Raw genomic sequence first — 22142 nt, 5'->3', positions numbered from 1 at the left:
CATTTTTAAATAAATTGTGGTTAAGGTAGAGTATGATTTCATTTAATACTTTCATTAGAATTGTTTTAACACCAATCATAGTCAAACTATCGCAAACTGTTTGACTTGAAAAAATACAAAACATATTTTTTTAAAGAGCCGTTTGGGAGCCAAAAGAGCCGGCTCTTTTTGGTGAGCTGAGCCGAACGAGCCGGCTCACTGAAAAGAGCCGGAATGCCCATCACTAATCTGCAGAAATGTAGTGTGATTTTGTGTAGACGCTTTTCTTGTCTACAGTAGTAGAGACGTGTGATCGCCCCGATGTCGGTGTTGTAAACAGTTTTTACTCCTGTAATTGCAATAAAAGCAAGACTATAATTGAATTGCACATTCATTGTACGAAATGTTTATTCATGAATGGGAATATGCAGAAGAGTTTGGTCACGAGGGAAGAATGACGTCACCTTTTCAACCCGTTGAACAATCAGAGAGCTCCCGGTCAAGCGACAGGGACTTGAATAGCCCAACTTTTAATGTATTCTGCCTGAACCTAGCCAGCACAGCCTATCTTGGTGGTCTATTTGTTCATATTAGCCACTCCTTTTCTATGTGTCGATGCTATTTGAATAGATTCCTACCGACTGACAATTTAGTCAACTCTGCATTGAACAGGTTTTGTAGTCTATCAAGAGCAGGCTATTCCTCTGTGAGTCCAACTTTTATAGGGTAAGTGTCCAGTGTTCATATTTACAAAGTTGATGCTTGACTGAATTGTTAGCTCGCTAGCTCTGTTCGTATCTTTCGCTAACGAGCAAGTTTGGTTGAATGATACAAATGTATCGGATAAAAAAAAATAAAAAATCTAAAACCTTGCTGTGGAACATTGTGCACTAATGTAGCCATTATATTCAGTAATCTATTGCTCCAGGCTACTGTAGACAGCCCAAAATCACGTCCAACGTGCGGTGGGACTCGAGCGCTCGCTTGATACTTTGTAGCAGCCAAAAGCTTCAGTCCCATGAGTTTGTTTTCATTCATTAGTGCTGGATAGGCTATGGCGCCTTTAGAATAATGAGCAGAGGGCAAGACACGTTTCTATTGCAAATTGTTAATATTACACAGTTACATAATATTAATGCTAGTAAGGGCTAACTCTCAAATAAGTTATCATGTAAATTACATTACGTTTTCACATTTTATTAATGCCTCGCCCTGTTGCACTTTATATACTATTTAGAGTTATTTTTTTCAGCAGTTAGGCTTATTAAAAGTTTAAGATGTGTAACTATGCATTTTGTTGTTGTTGTTTCAGAGGCTCTCCTGGATAAGTGGGAAGACTGTATGGACCAGGCTTAACATGAAGAGCCTTAAAGCAAAGTTTAGGAAGAGCGACGTAAGAACATGTATCACTTGTCAGTGGGGTTGGGGGGTGGTGGTATGTTATTGCCTGACAGAATGTTTTCATTCATCCATTCATCCGTATGGCTCTGTGACTGTCATAGCAATGAAGCCCTCAGCCGTAAAGCTATTTCAATAACAGCCTCCATAGGTAGTTTCTCCATAGCTGTGACTGAATCATTTGGGTGTGAGTTTTCCAGGCAGGGAGTATTCTAAAGATCCTACAGGAAGTGAGTAGCTTCCACTGAGTATGACTCATCGGTCGTCACGGTGACCTGTATCAGACAGCATTAGTGCCAGAGTGTGGCCATGAAGGGGGGCGATTTAGACACTTTAAATTGGCTACATCCGTCATCTCGGAGGAGTACGTACCTAATCAGGAAGCTGGGGAGAAGTCCAAAAGTCAGGGAGTAGAACACTCAAGTTTGGGTTTTCATAAATCAATTTACATTTCAGAACCGTTCCTATGTTATTGACAGGCAGAGAATTTAGATGCAGAATACCTTCACTGAAATATGTAGGAGTTGATGATTCCTCCTGTGTCATTGGAATACTAAGAGTTGCCAAGAGGCCCAAAAAGTGTTTCAGGGTGGGATTATCTGTGGGAAAAGTACTCTGTTTAGCACTAGTCGTGCGCCTTAAATCATAGGACATACATGGAAGGTATATTTTCTTGCATAATGCAAATCTGATGGGAGATGTATTAACCTAGATACCTCTATTAGCTTGTAATTATAAAAGTGTGAGGCTAAATGCAAATATTAATGCCACAGATAATGGAGTCGTGGATCTGATGCTTTTGTGGTGAAACATAACCATTGCTGATGAATGTAGTTTAACAGTGGGAGTTGCAACCCGTGGGTGTTTTTCACATTAGGTTGCTTAGGAACAGTCTGTCTGTATCTCTGTAACCATCTACTTCACACCCACATAATCACTTCTCACTCTTTTTTTGCTATTAAAAATTCCTCTTCTGTCCTCAAGATTGGCTACAGTTCACTCTTTCCACTGGTTGCCTTAGTGTTAGTAGATTGTAAATGACCTAAACTGTGACCCAGTTCTCTACTCTCATCCTCACAAGAAACACATCGCTCATTGGTGGTCATGGTAGAGTCTTGGACTGAATACATTCAAAACAAACGTTCAAAACTGCTCACTCAGGAAGAAAAAAAACCCATCAGAACCAGCCGTAGACTTGCCTTCTTTATTAACGGATATATTATATTTTAGTTGAATTCTGGTTTAGCATCCAATTGATCCCGTCTTATGAATTTAACATGCTGCTATCGGCCCGTACATATTCCATGTGGCGTTTAGATGTCAATACCAGAACCATGTGCCATTATGAGGCTAGACTTTCCCTCTCATACAATCTGAGAAAACCCTCCTCATATGTCAGAGTAGTGGGATTACTGTCGATCAGCTAGCGCCGCAGACCACGATCATTCTTCCCTCAGCCATACCAAGCTAATCAAGGGCAATAGAAAGAAAATATCCTCCTGATTCTATTTTAGGGCTGTGTGGTAGCCTGAGATTGCGGTGGAATTCATTCCAGAGCCAGACCTTCATTCTTTTACAAAACAAGGAGACCTGGAATGCCAGTATATAAATCGTTTTATGTAGTCAGCCATTTGCCAAATAGTCCTTTTAATGTAATAGGCTATTTTATCCAAGGACTACGGTAATGTTAACTGTCAAATCAATGCTAAATGTGTCTCTCAGGATTTTCTTAATCTGCAATGATCTATTTGCAATAGGCATTCAAGTCAATCACTCTTACAACAGGGAACTCCGCTGAGAATGTTCAGGAATGGAGTGGAGTTGTGTCTACAGTGATTATTAGTGAAATGTCTTGCCCAGCACTCCCAGCTATGTCATTATAGTTCATACATCCTAGTCTCAGCTATCCTTCCCTCTGCACCTCCTCCCCCCCCCCCCCCCTGTTTCTTGTAGCCCAAGTGCATATTTTTCAGACTAGACAGTAATCCCCTATAGACCTATCCTTACCTGACACCTTCATTGAGTCTAGTCATCTAGTATGTATGCAACTCTCTGTTACAGGTTAGCCTCTGTTGCTGCAGCTGTATCTTACTGGTTAGTGTTGCAATTGGCTCATATAGGTTAGACACTGTTCCGTTGACCTGATGCTGTTTTACGGAATGCAAGCGCCTTCACAACCCAAATTGGAACTGGATCATCTAGCAGGCCTGTATTGACAGGGCCAGGTGGTGTAAATGTGCTTTCCCAGCTTGGTATTAAACAGATTTAACGTTGCATGAAGGAAAATGTTATATCAAGTGAGCCATGTCTAAAAACAAGTTTCACTGGTAAAAAAAAGAAGCAGCCATTGTAAACTATCAGCAGCAGGTGTCTTACAGTGTCTAGCTATACAAGGTCATAGTAAAAGATAAGAGCTGATTATTTTTATTTTTTGTTGTTGTTGTATGTGTCTGAATAATATTAGCGTTTTAGTCTAAGCCCATTTGGCGATAGCAACAAAAGTGAGAGCCTTGTTTTTTTCTCTGTCTCAGTAAGTCTCTGTGGCTAATGGCCAAGCACATTCCCAGAAACCAGGTTATATCCAGTCTGCTCCCTCCCAGTCACCAATCAGAAATCCACAGCTGCAGTATCTAGACCACAGATCCAATCAGGAGAGAGCTTGAGACCTGGCCAAACTGCAGGTGACCAATCATAGAATCTGGCAGCGGCGCAGCATAGGGGAATGAGACTGGCTGGGCGCAGCGGGACAGGGAGGAGTCCAAGCCTCTGAAGTACTATGCTATTAGAGTCTTTGTAGATCCCTATTCCCAAGGTCTCTGTGGTTTACAGTAGCTACCTTCTGATCTGGCCGAGTTACCATGAACAGTTTTGCACACACACACCTACACATTTCACAATATTCCTCATTTGAAATATAGATATTGGGATGTGTACTCGAGGTTGATCCAGTCATTATTGTGGTATATCTATTGAAAATACCCCCGGTCTGGCTGGTCACGAGAAGAGAAATTGTAAACAACACTGGAAGCTATTACAACCATGTGTGACCATGCTCATCTTGTTGTCATGTCAACATACTCCGTGTCCCTGCATTACCCTTCTCCCTCCCAGACAGACTCTAGCCTACTACCATACTTCTGCACTGGAGTTGATGTATTACCCTGCCCTGGCTGTCCAGAGGGATTAACAAAGGCTTGTCTCAACATACCGCCCCCTCCAATCCCCTCTAGCCTCCAGACTGTGTCTAATTCATGCGTGTGCTGGATTATGCATCCTCGAGTCACCAAACACGGCTGTCTGAATGATCTCAGCACAGAGCAGGCTACACGCACACTGTCTCTTGTCTCTGTCGTCTCACTGAAAGGCCTCTTAATGGGGGACAGTGACAGTAAACCGGTGTAGGAGGGCTTTAATCTGGGCTGCCTGGTGGGGTGTGTGGGGGGATAGACCCTGGAGGCTTGTCTGAGGGGGGTCTCAGAGACAGTTTATTAAAACTATCACCACGTGGTTTCGTTATCAGTTGTTTACAGAAGCAGAGACAAAGTAGTGGAACCTGGTCAATAACAGAAGGCTTGACTCCCAGTAATTCTGGGTTGAGCTGACTGTGACCCGGAGCATGGTATAGAATGGCTCTGTGGATGTTTAGAGCGCGGTGCTAATTCTGTCTGTTTGAACGCGACAATGGAAAAAAAATAAAAAATGTGGTAATAAATCAAATGTTCCTGGGTTCGGGCTGGCGGTTACATTATCGCCAGGAATGAGGTAATGATACAGTCCACTGATCACTGATAAAGGGAATGCCAGTAGAGTAGTGGGAGAGAGTGAAACTTAAGTAGAGGAGAGTAGGAGTTATTGGATTTAGCACCTCTTGCATTACTGCAGGCATGACATGTGACCTGAAGGAGTCCAGGTGAAAAGCTTGTAGTGAGATCACTGACAAGGTCATACTGCTATTTGTCACGATTTGGCAACCTTGTGTTAATTTGTTGTTCGCAGAACATTCCTCCTCTGGTCCATCTGATTCAGCTGGTATTTTGGTAGTTGCGCCTCCATAATGCATAGAGTGAGAAGAGGAAACTAAGTAATGAATGTGTTTCTGTGAGGGAGAGCTGTTTTTTTTTCACAATTTCTCAACAGGCATTCAGTGTTTCCGGAAATGGGGAGCTTTCCAAGTCGAATGTTGCTTATTTATTGAACAGGAAAGGCTATTTGTGTTCGTACTGCGATTATTTTTACTGTATGCATCAAAAGCGACATTTAGGCCTCGGCTTGTGGGACGTAACTGAAAGGGAACTCCTGCACAATAATAAACCTTGTGCTCACCCCACCGACTGCAATGGTTCAGAAAACCAGCATCTTTGCCAAGATCACATGCGAGGGAAAACATCATGTTCTTACTCTGAAACCCATAGCAGGATACATATGCTTTCCAACAACAGTCCCTTGTCTGTACCCCAGCCTTGGCTACTCGTCACCTTTACAAGATGAAAAACAGTGAAGGTAATTTGGCCAAGCTCAGTCTGCACTGCGGGGATGGGGAAGCCAGAGGATGGACTGAGAGACTTGAAGCAAAAGGAAATGTGGAAATTATCATTTCTTCCCTCTTTATTTAGCAGTAATTGATGCCATGGGAATATACAGTAGAGTATTTTTTTGCATGATGTCTACACAATGGATTCCTAGCTACAATTGCAAGTCTAAATAGGCTATAAAGTTAATTTGACTAAATGTGAGGGTGTGCATTCAACACACGTTTAGAGGTTTAATACCATGAGGTAATACTGTACATGATAAGATGTACTATTTTGCATGAAAACAACATGAGACTACTGCTATGTCTGAGAGTGGAAGTCTGTCTGAAACCTACCATATGTTATTTGTTTAACTCAGATTTTTCTGTGGTCTCCAATCCCTTATTTTGTTTGGAGTTTCAAAGTCATGTATACTGCTCGAGCCTATTTGAGATTGCTTAAGCAATTTCAGCTGTTATTTAGTAGAAAGGATGCATTGTTTTGGGGACATTGTGCATGTGCTTTGCGTTAGGAAGTGCTTGAAGTGAACATTTCCATTGTTTATCGAAATGCTGTAGATACTTACCACCCTTTCTACACAGACATGCATCTGTGTGGTGGTAGACAGACAATACCCAAAGGGACGCACTTGAAGTGGTGTCAGAACTCGGGTCATCGGCTGCTCCTCAGACCATTTGTTTTGTGCAGTTGTCTTTGCTGAGCCTGAGAAACAAACCGTATTGCCTGTAGCAAGTTTGCGCTCCGGTGTAAAACTTGCTCCATAAACCAAACATTGAAATCATGGCTCGTGGGTTTTGGCTGTCCTTGGGGGTCCAGAGAAGAGAAAGAGAGAGTGACTTTTACAGTTGCTGTCTGTCTGCACTAAGTGGTCTCCATGTAAATCTAGGCTGATGATTTCACCAGCAGGCCGTAGTGGAAGTCCTTCAGACCAGACCCGGTATGGTAGTACAGTGCACGATAGTGAGAATACCAGAGGAAGCAGGTATACTTTTACAGTACATTGCTCTTATTGTGTGGAGAAGTAATCCTTGAATAGTTGGCACGGTAACAGTATAGAGAGAATACCAGAAGCTGGCTGAGTGACACAACTGTGAGCATTGGAATGAGAACAAGTCTACATATGGAAAAGTGTATTCGGATGGCAATCCAGAACAGAACACCCCATATACTTGACTATTGTGTAGAAAGTACATGCCTTGTTTCACAGTATTTATTTTTTCATGTTGAGCTTAACATACACTCGTAATCACATGGTTTACTGGGGTCTTGGTGTCTTTTACCTAGATTTTCCCTCTCACAATCTCCATAACCCCCCCCAGGTCAAATCTATTTATACGATTTGGGCTGCAGATTATGGTCTAAGTGTACTTTTGCCCTCAGGAAATTGCTTCCGGGATAGAGCTTTGCAAGATGGCCTCCTCTTTGTTGAGTGGGACACTCAAGCAGATTCCAGAAATGCTGCATCTGCAATTCTCAGTAGGTCTTATGTAGTTTGTTTCTGCAGTAAGTCCTCCTATGCATGCTTCATATCTGCTATCCAGTAAAGAGCCCTGCTATCACCAGGGACCGCTGTGCTGCTAAGCTGGTGTGACCCAGTGAGCTTCATTTGCTGTGTGTTTATGATGTTGGCCCAGTTGCCTACTGTAATGGGAGTGGCACAGTTAGGATCGTTGGTACAGTTAGGGGACCAAGGTGCTTGCATGACCTGTGGCTAAATAAGTTCTGCACTACAGATTTAGTTGACAGGCACCACTCAATCTTTTGGAATGAATTAGCAAATTCAGCTTTAAGCGTAATTGTTATTATGGCAACATTGGTAAGAGGATCAACAGTTTGTTTTAAGCAGTGACCTGACTATCCGGCTGAGGGGGCAGTCTTCTGATGTAGACATTTCCTTCTTCCTAATAGAAAGTGGCTAAAATTAAACAAATACGTTGAGTGTAGCTGAAGGAATTACAACTTTGCAGTCTGGGTTTATTTTTTCTATTGGAGACATGGGGCCTCAGAGAACAGGAAGTGGACTCGAGTCTAGAACAGATTTTGGAATAACATTTGATGTGAACATTTTATTTTCACCTAATTCATGTCTATTTTCTTTGAATTCTCCATGCTGGTTAGAAAAATGCTTTTGCTCAGTTATGATGCAATTGTCCATATCTGTTCCATTCAAAACTCGTTTTGATATTCGCCATGGGGATTAGTATTTAAAGTGATACTATCCGGTTTGACAACAAGCCTTCTTTGTTGAGATATGTCTCAGAGAGAGTATTGACAGGGGGTTCACCTGTTGGGTTTTTTGACCGGCAGGTCTGGTGAGGTTCACAGCCCTTACATAAAGTAGTCCCCCTGTACACCATACTGTAACCGGACTCATCGGGGATAGGGGTGTTCGGAGGAAAACTTGCTCAGGAACATTACAATAATAACCTTTAAAAAAAAAATACTGTCAAGGTAATTCATGGCAAAGACGGTCTATTTTGCATGTAATGTGCCCATAAGGGAGTAGTTTCTCTATCAGTGTGCTATCCTGCTGCCAGGCTATGAACAGAGACCATTGTGTAGCGATTTAGGGAGCAGAGTTCATGCTTTTCACAGGTTTGACTGGCCTATTGTATAGGAGATGGTACATGTTTAACCTGCCTATGGGCTGACACCATACTGTTACACGCTGTCTGTACCCTGGGGTTTAGCTTGGGAGACTATCATGGTGCTAGTTTCATAGGCAGATGAAACAATCAAATTTGTTGAAAATCCCAAATTAGAAATATTGCAGGTGTGTAGCTTGATACAGTACAAACTTCCAAATGAGGCCCACCTATCCTGCATTAGATCAAACCGAACAATATTGATACAGTTTTGTGAAAAGGTTTCATTAGTTGATTTTGGAACATTACTCAGATTTTCGGAACACTACTCAGAGGACAACTGTTCCCGCCCCTCTCGTTCCCCTGAGGAAGACCTGTTAGAGATAAGGGCTGAATGTTTACTCTTCGAAGAGGGTGGTTATGTTTGTCCCATGTCTTTCTTTACCCTGATGGTCATTTAGCTGCACAAGCCCCTCCAGGTCATTTTAAGTGTTTCCTGTTTTTACAGGGCCTGGCCCTGACTCGAGAGACCCCAGACCAGCCGGTAGCCACTGGGCCATTTTACACAATATTTCTTTCAGCTCTGGGTTTATGAAGGGATGTAGCAAGTCATGGTTTAGTTTTATACGCATCCAAATCCAAGTGGAAATCTGTTCAATTGTTTACTCTTTCACTTTTGCATTAGTTTGAGTACATCGCAACTTCCTCCAACCCCTCACTCAATCTGATCATCTGTCTCCACGTTTGACAAAAGAGCATATTCCAGCCCAAGCCGGTCCATGTCTTCACTAATGTGATCCATGTACTTCTACTGATGGACAGTGGCCTAATCTGTAGCTAGTGTTTCCATGCTTTGGGAGGGGGCTGATTCAGCCCGGATACAGTATGCCGACTTAGCTATTGCTCTACATTTAGTTTTTGAGTGAAAATCTGCAGCAGGGAGGAGTCTCGTGCCTCGCATGACTTATGTGCAAGGGCTGATACATACACATTTTAGTGTGGTGAGTGGGTGTATTATATAAGTAAGCGTGTATTACTATTATCTAGCATTTGCAAGCACTATTATCACATTTCCTTGATGGGGAGGGGGGGGGGGGGATTACTGTTGTGTGTTTTATGGCAGTTTTATCAGAGGCACAGCATCCAGCCACGCCCATATTACAGTGGTTTTGAATTTGATCCATTCCATGGAATGTCACTCCCTTTGAAATTTGAGCATTGCATTCCGCTCCACTTAGTCCACTACTGTAGATCTGTCAAATGCAATGGTAAGGCATTCACAGTCCACTGCAGCAATATCCCGCCTCCTGTGTGTCTGTTTCATCTATCGCACTACACCGTACAGTCACGCGATATTGTTCAGTGTTCTGTTTGGTTAGTTCTTCTAGAGCACGGCAGTATTTCCATGTTTTGTTATCTTCTCCGTTCTACTGCAGTTGAAGTAATGCTGGTGCAACCACAGTTCCACAGACATCATCTGGGTTCAAATGAAAGAGAACTGGGAACTGTGGATGTGGTTTGGAACTGCAGTGAAACTTCTCTTTGAAACCGTGAAATGTTTTTGCAGGCTCCAATCAACAACTTTATGATAGACTTATTTACTAAATGTGAATAAGGCTAGTCGACATGTGAAATCCAGCTGGAGTGTAGGCCTAATAGTCAGGAAAGTAATGTGGACTTTGACCCCAGTCTGTCAGAAGTGCAGAGTGAGTGGTTTTTAATGGTGTTGGAGAACAGAACAGACCAGAGCAGGACTGCCACCATTTTAAAGTAGCTGCACTATGTCTCTGTATTAATCTGTAATCCCTGTTTACCCTCCTGCACATTCTTGCTGTAGCCGCTATGGTCTCTCTATCTGGCTGGCTGGCTCACTCCCTTACTGTACTATACACTGACTGACTTTTACTGACTATCTTTGTCTGGCTCACTCCCTTACTGCACTACCAAGGTGTTTGTTACTGACTGTCTGTAACTTCAAATCACTTTTTTTTTGGTCGCGTACACATATTTCGCAGATGTTACCGCAGGTGCAGCGAAATGCTGATATTTCTTGCTTCAACAGTGCAGTAATACCTGACAATACAAAACAATACACAAATCCAAAAAATAAAAATTAAGAAATATCAGAATGAGCAATGTCAGAGTCCAGAATATAAATATATATGTACAGTGCCTTCAGAAAGTATTCACACCACTTGACTTTTTCCACATTCTGTTACGTTACAGCCTTATTCTAAAATGGATTTAAAAAAAATTATAATCCTCAGCAATCTACACACAATACTCCACAATGACAAAGCTAAACCAGGTATTTTGATTTTTTTTGTGCAAATATATTAAAAATAAAAACGGATACCTTATTTACATAAGTATTCAGACCCTTTGCTATGAGACTTGGAATAAAGCTCAGGTGTATCCTGTTTCCACTGACCATCCTTGAGATGTTTCTATCACTTTATTGGAGTCCACCTGTGGTAAATTCAATTGATTGGACATGATTTGGAAAGGCACACACCTGTCTATAAGGTCCCACAATTGACAGTGCATGTCAGAGCAAAAACCAAACCATGAGGTCGAAGGAATTGTCCATAGAGCTCCGAGACAAGATTGTGTTGAGGCACAGATCTGGGGAAGGGTACCAAAAAACATGTCTGGAGCTTTGAAGGTCCCCAAGAACACAGTGGCCTCCATCATTCTTAAATGGAAGAAGTTTGGAACCACCAAGACTCTTCCTAGAGCTGGCCGCCCGGCCAAACTGAGCAATCGGGTCAGGATCAAGGCAAAGATGAATGGAGCAAAGTACAGAGAAATCCTTGATGAAAACCTGCTCCAGAGCGCTCAGGACCTCAGACTGGGGCGAAGGTTCACCTTCCAATAGGACAACGACCTTTAGCACACAGTGAAATACAACGCAGGAGTGACTTCGGGACAAGTCTCTGAATGTCCTTGAGTGGCCCGGCCAGAGCCCGGACATGAACTCGATCAAACATCTCTGGAGAGACCTGAAAATAGCTGTGCAGCGACGCTCCCCATCCAACCTGACAGAGATTGAGAGGATCTGCAGAGAAGAATGGGAGAAACTTCCCAAATACAGGTGTGCAATGCTTGCACCAGAAACAATTTATAAGCCTAATTATAGAATTACATATAGAATCCCTATTAATTCACGAGGATCTCTGTGGGCCTAGTCGTAAAGATTTGTAATTTTAACTTTAAAATGTATTACTTTTTATTGTGTCTTGAACACAACCCGTTACACACAACACCAAAAAGTGTCATGACATTTGGCGATTGTCATTAGGCCAGAATTAATGCGTCCACTGTTGTCTGCACATGGCTCAGTGTCGGCCACTCATCCCTGCCTTGGCAAAATGTCAGTTCTCGTGGAACCACATCGCATTTTAGAGCGTAGGCTGTACCACCCATTTTCAGTGGTGTAAAAATACTTTAAAGTACTACTTTACTTAAGTCGTTTTTTGGGTGTCTGTACTTTACTTTACTATTTATATTTTTGACAACTCTTATTTTTACTTCACTACATTACTAATGAACATATTGTACTTTTTACTCCATACATTTTCCCTGACAACCCAAAGTACTCCTTACATTTTGAATGCTTAGCAGAACATGCACTTATCAAGAGAACACATGGTCATCCCTACTGCCTATGTTCTGGCAGACTCCGTAAACAGAAATGCATCTTTTGTAAATAATGTCTGAGTGTTGGAGTGTGCCCCTGGCTATCCGTACATTTAAAAAAGAAATAAGAACATGGTGCTGTCCGCTTTGCTTAATATAAAGAATTTGAAATGATTCATACTTTTACTTTTGATACTTAAGTATATTTAAAACCAAATACTTTGACTTTTACTCAAGTAGTATTTTACTGGGTGACTTTCACTTTTACTTGAGTAACTTTTTATTAAGGTATCTATACTTTTACTCAAGTATGACAATTGAGTACTTTTTCCACCACTGCCCATTTTCAAGTCCATTCGCACATTTTTCTGACATGCGGTTATGATAAAAAGTCGTGTAATAGCCTACAGTTTTCTTGATATTTTGTTTTAGTTATTGTGATCGGCCCAGGTTTTACCGGTACGGCGTACCCCCACTATTTATTTTGCCGGCACGCCGTACTGGACTGTAGCGCCTTGCTTTCACCCCTGACTGTTTTAGAGATTCAATGACCAGGAGATTGCATGTGATGAGCTGCTGCATTTTACAGCTTGACTTTTTCCTTCCCCTCAGCTAGCTGCCTGTAGATAGCCTAGCCGACTGGAATAACACTGGCTATTCCCAAATCTCTTGCAGAGCCGTGTCTCATTACGCTGCATACCAAAAATAGTGACAGAGACTTTAGCAGCCAGCAGCCACACCGGGCCCTCTACAGTATATATCAGGGCTGACTTCACTGCTCTACTTTCCCCTGGCCCCTGCTGTGTAGAAACTGCAGGTCACCAAGTCCTCCACCAGCACGGCTCAGGTAGCGCTACAACAGAAAGGGATGAATCAATTTATAAACAAAGCACTGTAAGCAGTAAGCACCACTGTTCAATCATATCCCATGGACAAATTCATGCAGTATACAGTCATTTTCATGAGGACATAATACTAGAAATGTTGTTTTGACAATGTACCTTTTTTCTATTCCTACAGTGCACAATATGTAATATTTGACATCTGTAGGAGCCTTCAAAGGGTATTTTTTTCCCCCAGACGTTATACACACAGTCACGTGGCTTGTTATATAAAGCAGGCAGACGGGCATCAAGGTTTTCAGTTACTGTTCAGTTGAACGTTCGAATGGACAAAACTAGTGACCTAAGCGACTTTGAGTGGGGTATTATCGTCTGTGCCAGGCGCGCCGGTTCCAGTACCTCAGACGACTGGCCTCCTGGGCTTTTCACACAGGTCATAGTCTAGGGTTTACCGAGAATGATGCGACAAACACAAAACATCCAAACAGTGGCAGTCCTGTGGACGAAAATAGCTCATTGAGGAGAGAGGCCCGAAGGAGAATGGCAAGAATCGTGCAAGCGAACAGGCGGGCCAAATAACGGCACAGTACATCAGTGATGTGCAGAACGGCATCTCGGTACGCACAACTCGGCGATCCCTGTCACGGATGGGCTATTGCAGCAGACGACCACGCCAGGATCCACTCCTATCAGCTAAAAACAAGAAGAAGCGGCTTCAGTGGGCACGCGATCACCAACACTGGACAATTGAGGAGTGGGAAAACATTGCCTGGTTCGACGAATCCCATTTCCTGTTGCGTCATGCTGATGGCAGAGTCAGGATTTGGCGTAAACAGCATGAGTCCATGGACCCATCCTGCCTGGTGTCACCTGTACAGGCTAGTGGCAGTGGTCTAATAGTGTGGAGAATGTTTTCCCGGCACACATTAGGTCCCTTGATACCAATTGAGCAACGTTTCCATGGCACGAAAAATTTTGGCTGTTATGGAAGAAAAGGGGGTCTGGCCCGGTACTAGTGTAGATGGGTGTACCTAACAAACTGGCCACTGAGTGTATACAGTATGTCACGTTTCAGTTCATTATCTATAGATCACAGCAATGGCCTTCCAATGAGATGACTGTAGTCTGCCAGCACAGGTCCTGAGCTTGATGTTTATAAGAGGAATAATCTACCATACAACACTAACGTCAGATCATCCTAACAGTATAACCCCTTCACTATTTAGGTGCTAGAGTTCTACAGGGAAGAAACATGTGTTCACTAATTGCTACCACTAGGCTTGTGTTATCTAATACTGTAAGATATGCTTTCAGTTTGAATTGCTCATAGAAAACCAGTTGGCTGAATCCAAATGCCCTCTATTACCATGTATGGAAAGTTGGAAACCAATTACATGGAGGTTTTCAGATTTGTTTTACATATTTGTCCACTTACCCACGTGAAAAAATACTACAGTACTTACTACATAATTCTATACTAAACTGTTGTAGACTATAGAATACTATACTACACACTGTAGTATCCCTCGATCATGTGTAGTACTTACTATATATAGAATGTTGTAAAATACTATAGTAAATACTACAGTATTATCCGAAGAAAAAAAAAATCGCTGCAGTAAATAGTACAGTAATGTCCACAAAAACAGTATAGTCCGCAAAAACACTACACTTTTGTAAACTATAATAAATACTACAGTATTAATTTGCGTATAACCTTCCCATTCCCCTCCCCCAATATCGCAATTTGTGCCACCCAATAAGTGGGAAACCTACAGTACATGACAAGTATAGACCATATATTATGTTCCCTACAGGTTATAGAGAAGAGCTGAAGCTCTGAACTATCCGTTCAGACCCCAGTCCTACCTACAGGTTATAGAGAAGAGCTGAAGCTCTGAACTATCCGTCCAGACCCCAGTCCTACCTACAGGTTATAGAGAAGAGCTGAAGCTCTGAACTATCCGTCCAGACCCCAGTCCTACCTACAGGTTATAGAGAAGAGCTGAAGCTCTGAACTATCCGTCCAGACCCCAGTCCTACCTACAGGTTATAGAGAAGAGCTGAAGCTCTGAACTATCCGTTCAGACCCCAGTCCTACCTACAGGTTATAGAGAAGAGCTGAAGCTCTGAACTATCCGTTCAGACCCCAGTCCTACCTACAGGTTATAGAGAAGAGCTGAAGCTCTGAACTATCCGTCCAGACCCCAGTCCTACCTACAGGTTATAGAGAAGAGCTGAAGCTCTGAACTATCCGTTCAGACCCCAGTCCTACCTACAGGTTATAGAGAAGAGCTGAAGCTCTGAACTATCCGTCCAGACCCCAGTCCTACCTACAGGTTATGGAACATTTGCTCTTTTAGTAGTTCTCCAGTAGGTTTCTTCAAGGAGAAAGCTTCCACTTCTATGTAAAAGATAATAAAACAAAATCACTTCAGTCAAGACTACAGAAATGTCTGCAAAAACACTACAGTATACTACAGTCCACAAAAGCACTACATTAATTACTATAGTGTATATACTACAGTTTTCTTTTAATGCCATATTTAGACTATAGTTAAGTGTAGACTTTAGATTCTGCAAAGAGTTTACAGTGAATACTACAGTAAAGTCCGCAAAAACACTACAGTATTTATTAATTTATATATATATATATATATATATAGTATTTTTTTTATGTGGAAAGTTGTGTGTGTGAGCTGAGTTCATAGATGATGAATATGTCATACCCTGCTGTGTGTACCAGATCAGAACAGTGCATCTTGCCGGTGTTGGGTAGGGTAAGGTTTGGTATTCCCGGACTGTCTGTGAGCTGGCTTCTGTTACAACATTCCCAAAATAGTGATGGAGTAGAGGAGTGTCTGACCCCTCTGCTCTTTCTGCAGCTCATCTATGCATACCTGAGGTCGCAGGTCTCTTCAACAGGTCCCCTTCCTCTGCTCACGTGGCGGTGTCAGGTAGAACCCATAAGAACTAATAACATAGCTTCAACGTAAACCTGGCTTTGAAATGGCTTCGGAAAGGACACCATGGAATAAGCATCATCTCCTACCGTCCACATACTGATGTCTGATAGACATCTTGACTTTTGATGACACTTCTATTGTCGGATGGCCCTCAAATAAAAACAGAATTAATACTACCTACCAGGCCAGACAGTTTCCTTCAGAGCAGCACGTAAAGCTGAGTACATGAGTCAGTCACAAAGCATTGGTCCGGTTTGTTTTTGGTGTGGGAGGGAGTGGTAAAGAATCTTGACTGGGGGGGGTTCTCTGTGTTATTTTTCTCCCTGTTACAGAGGCGGACTGTCAGACTGATGGATAGTCCTCCTCTTGCATGTAGAGTTAACTTTGAGTTCCCACTCTACTCACGTCACCTTACTTTTCCTTCTCTCTCTGTCTCTGCGTGTGTGCACACAAGTGCGGAGAGAATGGATACTCGTTCCAGACTGAGCCTCCCATCATCCTAACAGTTAAGCCAGTGCCTTAACCCTCCAAAAAGATGGAAATGAATGGGTGGATAGTTGCTATCATCGAGCATATGAGCATGCCAGGCAGGGTAGGGCAGAGTCAGTGTGGCCTGGCCAGCCAGTGACCTACTATGAGGTCAGACTGGAGCCCTGTACGTCTTGACAGTCAGTCAGGATTACAAATGAGGGCAATTCGTTGTGAAAATGGACTGCGGCTGAGTTAGAAAAACAATCCTCCCTGTTTTGGGACATTAGTCACTTTCGGGACATTTCAACCATTCCTGTGGCCTCATTTATCAATGGTGCATGCGCACAAAAACATACCCTAAACCTTTCGTGCGCTGGTTTTCCCGCAAAGATTCGTATTTATCAATGTTGAACTTGACGGGAAAGTGTGCGTATTTCCACGCACTTCTCAAACCATGCTTACGCACGACTTCTAGTGGTTTATCAATTGTATTGCAAGCAAATATTTGTATTTAGTTGGAAATAGAGGTTTTTCATGCACGGGAATTATAATAATGGTAGGCTAATAAAACATTAGAGTAGGCCTAATGATAAAACGGGTGCATTTTCTGTTGGTAAGAAGATCGCATAGCAATGTCGCATAATATAGTCTATTTATTTTACTTTTATTATATAGGCCTAAATCATAATCATATTGCAGGGCATGTATCCTTTTCTCATATGACTGGTTTATACACAACAATTAGTAGGCTACCATTTATCAATCGCTCATTCAATAGTCAACCATGCTCGAAAGTAAAGACCGTGAGTCTATGACAGTATGGCTAGGGTACAGTATTGCTGTGCGATAGGAGCTCGAGTCTGCGCAACATAATATCCTGTTTAATCTCAGAACCTATACCAAGTCAGGACATAGAAACACAATCATTTATTGCTGAATAGTTTTTGAGGGGGCTTTTTATTTAGTTTTTTATTTTATTTAGTAAATTTAGATATGCGAATTGTTGTTCAATATTTTGTTTAACGTGTGCACTGTAGCATTTACTTTTAAAGTGTTCAATAGACAGTTCATTTCGCAAAATTCACGGCCAGTGTTTGGCAGTCGCTGCTAATCAATGTTACTCGCTAATTTCTTGAAAAAAGATCAAATTTGACAAAGCGCTTCAGAAACTGTCATGACCCAGTTCTAACATTTTCAAATCATACAGCCAATGAGGGGATTTATGTTACCATAAAAGGCGAATGGAGGGCGTTTTCCCAGGCGGGGTTTGTAACGCGAACGCAGAAATATAATATGCCTCTGATTTATCAATGAAAACATGCGTATATGTTGAAAGCGACAGTTTGGTAAATTTCAATTATTTGTTGCGCACGCAAATCTAGAATCTCCATGTACGCCAGAATTGTGTTAGGAACGTGTGCACGGTTGATAAATGAGGCCCCTGGGCTCTGGTAAAATGAATGCCCTTGTAAATCTCTGCAGACAAGCATTTATTTGAGCAATTGATTTCATGGTTTAGGAGCAGAGGGAAGCTGGCTCCCCTAGGCATTGTGTTTTCACAGTAATATGATCACGTGGTCTCAGGCAAGAAAACATGGGATAGGCCTAAGGTTTTCGAACAGAATGAGTGTCACGCAATACAGCCACGGTCATCACGTTATCGTGGCCAAAACAACGTGTTAAAAGTGAAACAATCTTCTGTTAATGGTGTTGAAACAACCTCCTGGTGCAGCTTGTCTAATGCCCATAAGCTACCCTAATGCCTTTAAGCTATAATGGAACTGTGTTCATCAGGTTATGTAATGGGGAGTTCCCTATTTAAGGATTAAGTCTAAATGGGATTATCACCTAGATTTGAGGTTACCAGAGAGACACGGCTGGCCGCGTTCACAGGCTGAATTGTGTTTAGCTAGGTTCACTGTGGAGTAAAACCAACCAACCGCTATGACTTCTCTTATCTTTTATGCTAATTGTCTACAATGGGTAAGGAACTGTGGTTTTTGCCACACAGGATTTGGAAGAGTAGTGGGAGGGTAGTAGGTACATTCTACTCTGTGAATGAGAAGCATTAGCCTCTGTGACGTTGTTTCGTTCTCTCCCTCCTCAGGCCCACGAATGGAGCAAAAATGATGAGCGCCTCCTGGTAGCTGTGGAACACGGCGAGGTGGAGAAGGTGGCCTCTCTCCTCACCAAGAAAGGAGCCAGCGCGGTCAAACTGGACAATGAGGGAAAGTCAGCGTGAGTATCGAGGGTTGAGGGAATTGGGACAGCTTGGAGATTTAGGAGGTGGGTTTTGCAAACTGAATTAAAGGACAATTTGGAATATGAATATAGTCTGTTTATTGTTTGAATCAATTACATATTTGCTCATCTTCCCCAGACCATCTAAAACTCCAATACTGATACTGTTTCAGTGCAGAATAGAAGTTGCAGTACGTGGCTATTCCCCCACAGTTCTATGATGACACATCCTACAATAGTTGATAACGATGGAATCGGCCCCAGGCAACTGTTTGACTCAATAAGCCATAGCCCCTGTCACTAATGGAGATGCTACTGAACTGAACTGCCCTAGATACCCTGTTGAAGGAGGGAATAAGTCATGTGGAGCCAGATAAGGTTGAGGTATTATCATGGTTAGAGAAAGTTAAAGAAAGTAATGCAAATCACTGGTTCTGAATGAACTGCACCCTGACAATGAATTGCTAACTATAGCACCATAGAGATGTAATTATATCTGTACCAGCATCACTGTCATCATATATCTCCTTTCTTCCTCCTGTTTAGCTTTGCCCTTCCTCCTATTCCATAATGAATATGTGCTAAAGTCTAAATGCCATCTTTTGTTACTCATGATGGGGAAATGATTAAATTGGTGAGCTAATGATTCATAAAATGCACCCCACGCACTGTTTTGGGAAAGCCATTCCTGTGCCCTTCTCTCTTTCCATGTGTACAAACCTGTGAGAATCTATGGCCTTTCATTGATAGCCTATTGAACATAATATAATTCCAATTGTATAGAGTAGGGCATGGTCTCCTTTTGTGTTTAACAATCTCCCAAATACCACAAAGCGTGATTGTGTCCTGATATTGTCCTGATTTCTATAGGCTCTGAATGGACTTGACAGCCATGCTCCCACTTCCTAGCTGGACCAGATAATGCGGAGGGACAGTGTTAATGTTTGACCTCTTTCTGACAGTTGTAGACAGAGCACCACCTCCAGAGACCAGTGAAAGATGACACCACTGACCTAAATATATTTAGTAATTTACTTTGAGGGAGATTTGCACACACCAGCCAGCCACACAATTAGGGCTGGGAATTGCCAGGGACCTCACGATACGATATTATCACCATACTTAGTTGCCGATACGATATGTATTGCGATTCTCACGATTCTATATGTATTACGAATCGGAAACTGTGATTTTATTGCGATTTGATGTTCCAAAAATATTGCTCACTGTATATCTGCTGCAGAGAGACAAGAGAAAGAATGAGTTTTGATCAGTCCGGGAAATAAAAGGGCTGAAAACATGTTGGCTCACTATTTAAAAGGAAGATGGAGAACAAGCTATAGGATGAAAACTACCAGAGTTTTGGCGCAGGTACAGCCGACTACAGAAACAAAAACCATATATATATAATACTATATATATATATATATATATATATATATAGTATCATATTGCGATATGTAACTATCAGGCTACATATGTGTTTTTAATGTCACTCATACAAAGACACCATTGTTTACATATCTGACCTTCCAAGGTTTCCCAGAAGGACACACACTGACTGGCATGGCATACCCAAACAGCCAGTGTCGCCATGGAGATACTGGAGACTTCTAATTTGTGCATAATGACTGGAATGGGTGGAAACTGCTGGTGTCTGAAAGCACGACATCTCTCATTATTATTATTATTATTATTATTATTATTATTATTATTGCAAAACACACACACAGATAATCACGTGATAACTCTGTTTATGTGTGTGTGTCCTATGTAGTCTGATTCATTAGGAAAATGCAACTAATTCAGTTCATTACATGACGAGTAATTGCAAGTCATTGTCTTAAATTAATATTGATAATATCGTTTTCTAGGAGTTAAATTGTGCCCTTCCACTTGTGCTTGTTATCAGAAATGAATAATAATTTATTGACCTTGCAATTGATGTCCCGAGGAAGTGTAATTGGTGTTGAAATGTGGGCTCACTGTGGAAGCTGTTGGAGAATGCTTAATTAAACATTCATTAGAAATGGAACAGACATATCAGGCTGTGCCAGGCATATCAAACATGTTAGTCAGGCAAGTGTGTTTGATTAATGCCTTTCCATTCTGAGGGTAATTCATTTCAGCAGATACACTGCGTAAGCTCTATTAAATAGTCTGGACACTTAACTTATCTAAACACTTGCTTATCTAAATGTTCCAGTATTAGATCATCCATGTTCATTACAAAAAATCTGTGTTCTTCCAAAAAACTATGTGAAAGAAATGGTCTCGTTATCTCTTCCAATTAAAATCACAACGTTTCACAGCAGAACTGATTTATAAACAGGTGCAAACACACTTGGATTAATTACTCAGTCTGACTACTTCAATATTTCTTTCACACATCCTTGGATCAGTCAAAGTAATTCGGAAGAAGTGCACCAGAATGCTTGGAATCTGGAACCTGCTCTGCGCTTTCCTTCTTCAACATTTTGTTTTCATCGTTTTGAGGAAGACATCCTCTATAGCAGTGGTAATTGTTCTGTTGTCATGTTCTTGAGTTAAATGGTGCTAGAGGCCGTGTGTGTGTGTGTGTGTGTGTGTGTGTGTGTGTGTGTGTGTGTGTGTGTGTGTGTTAGCTCTGAGTCGGCTTGATTGCCTAGAGCAGAGCTCATTGATCCACAGCAATGCACTCACCCTGTTCTAACACCACATTCCGTAGCACCGAATTCAAAAGTCACCTTGCCACTTAACCTTCTTTTGATGTTTCCAACTTCAAGAAGCAGATCTGGCCAGTGATAATCATATTGACAGATCACATTGGTGAAGATTGAATTGTAGTGTTGTTGACCTTTTGTTTGCTTTTTGTGTAGGGAATTGTAGTATTTATTTTCTTCACAATTTGATTGCTGTATTTTCTGTTTATTCCTCCAATGACATGTTTAATCTCCACTGTACCATTCCACTGTGTTAGACTGATCATCTCGATGTCCTGTCTCTCCTCGTACAGTCTCCATGTGGCTGCCACCCGTGGTCAAACTGATTGTCTGGCAGTCATCCTGGCCCATGGAGTGGACACATCAGTCATAGACACCTCAGGTTAGTGGACTGCATTCCTCAGGGTTCCCCAATAGGTGATTGTTATTTGGCACCATGAGTTTTCTGAGCAATGTTTTTTTTTGTAAATCATTTCCGGTGTTGGACATAAGACTGTCAAATCACCAGGAAATCATTTTAAAGTGATTTAAAATATGTTCCCAAGTATTCCCACGCATAAATAGAAAGGTATATGTGATCGTATCCCAACGTAATCAAGGTTTGAAATGATTCTTTACTTGTTAAATACTAAATCTGTTTTGGATTCTTGCAGTCAATTTGTAGTCTACAAATTATTTATAACTATGTTTTGCCCCCCCCCCCCACACGGCTGAATTGGGACCCCTGACATACCTTTTTGTACTGTGCCTGCCCAAAGATCCAGATTAATAATTCAAGGCAGAGCTA

General features: G+C 41.8%; 1 protein-coding gene across 4 annotated transcripts in view; it reads left to right on the top strand.

The window, feature by feature from the left end:
• Positions 1-435: 435 nt before the first annotated feature.
• Positions 436-22142, top strand: part of rai14 (retinoic acid induced 14) — a 42733-nt gene continuing 21026 nt past the window's right edge. For 2 of the 4 annotated variants that reach the window (XM_082955286.1, XM_082955284.1), the window contains exons 1-4: positions 436-705; positions 1292-1372; positions 18520-18650; positions 21649-21737. In XM_082955286.1, the coding sequence (XP_082811412.1) occupies positions 1337-1372; positions 18520-18650; positions 21649-21737 (256 nt within the window). In that variant the 5' untranslated portion in view covers positions 436-705; positions 1292-1336. The remainder of the gene's footprint in view (positions 706-1291; positions 1373-18519; positions 18651-21648; positions 21738-22142) is intronic. The other 2 variants (XM_082955285.1, XM_014129288.3) reach the window with 1 other exon arrangement.

This window comes from Salmo salar, chromosome 01 (genome assembly GCF_965601325.2).
Source record: "Salmo salar chromosome 01, fSalSal1, whole genome shotgun sequence".
In the NCBI taxonomy this organism is placed as follows: domain Eukaryota; kingdom Metazoa; phylum Chordata; class Actinopteri; order Salmoniformes; family Salmonidae; genus Salmo; species Salmo salar.
Note: the sequence above shows the minus strand (reverse complement) of the source record. Positions and strands in the feature narration are given on the sequence as shown.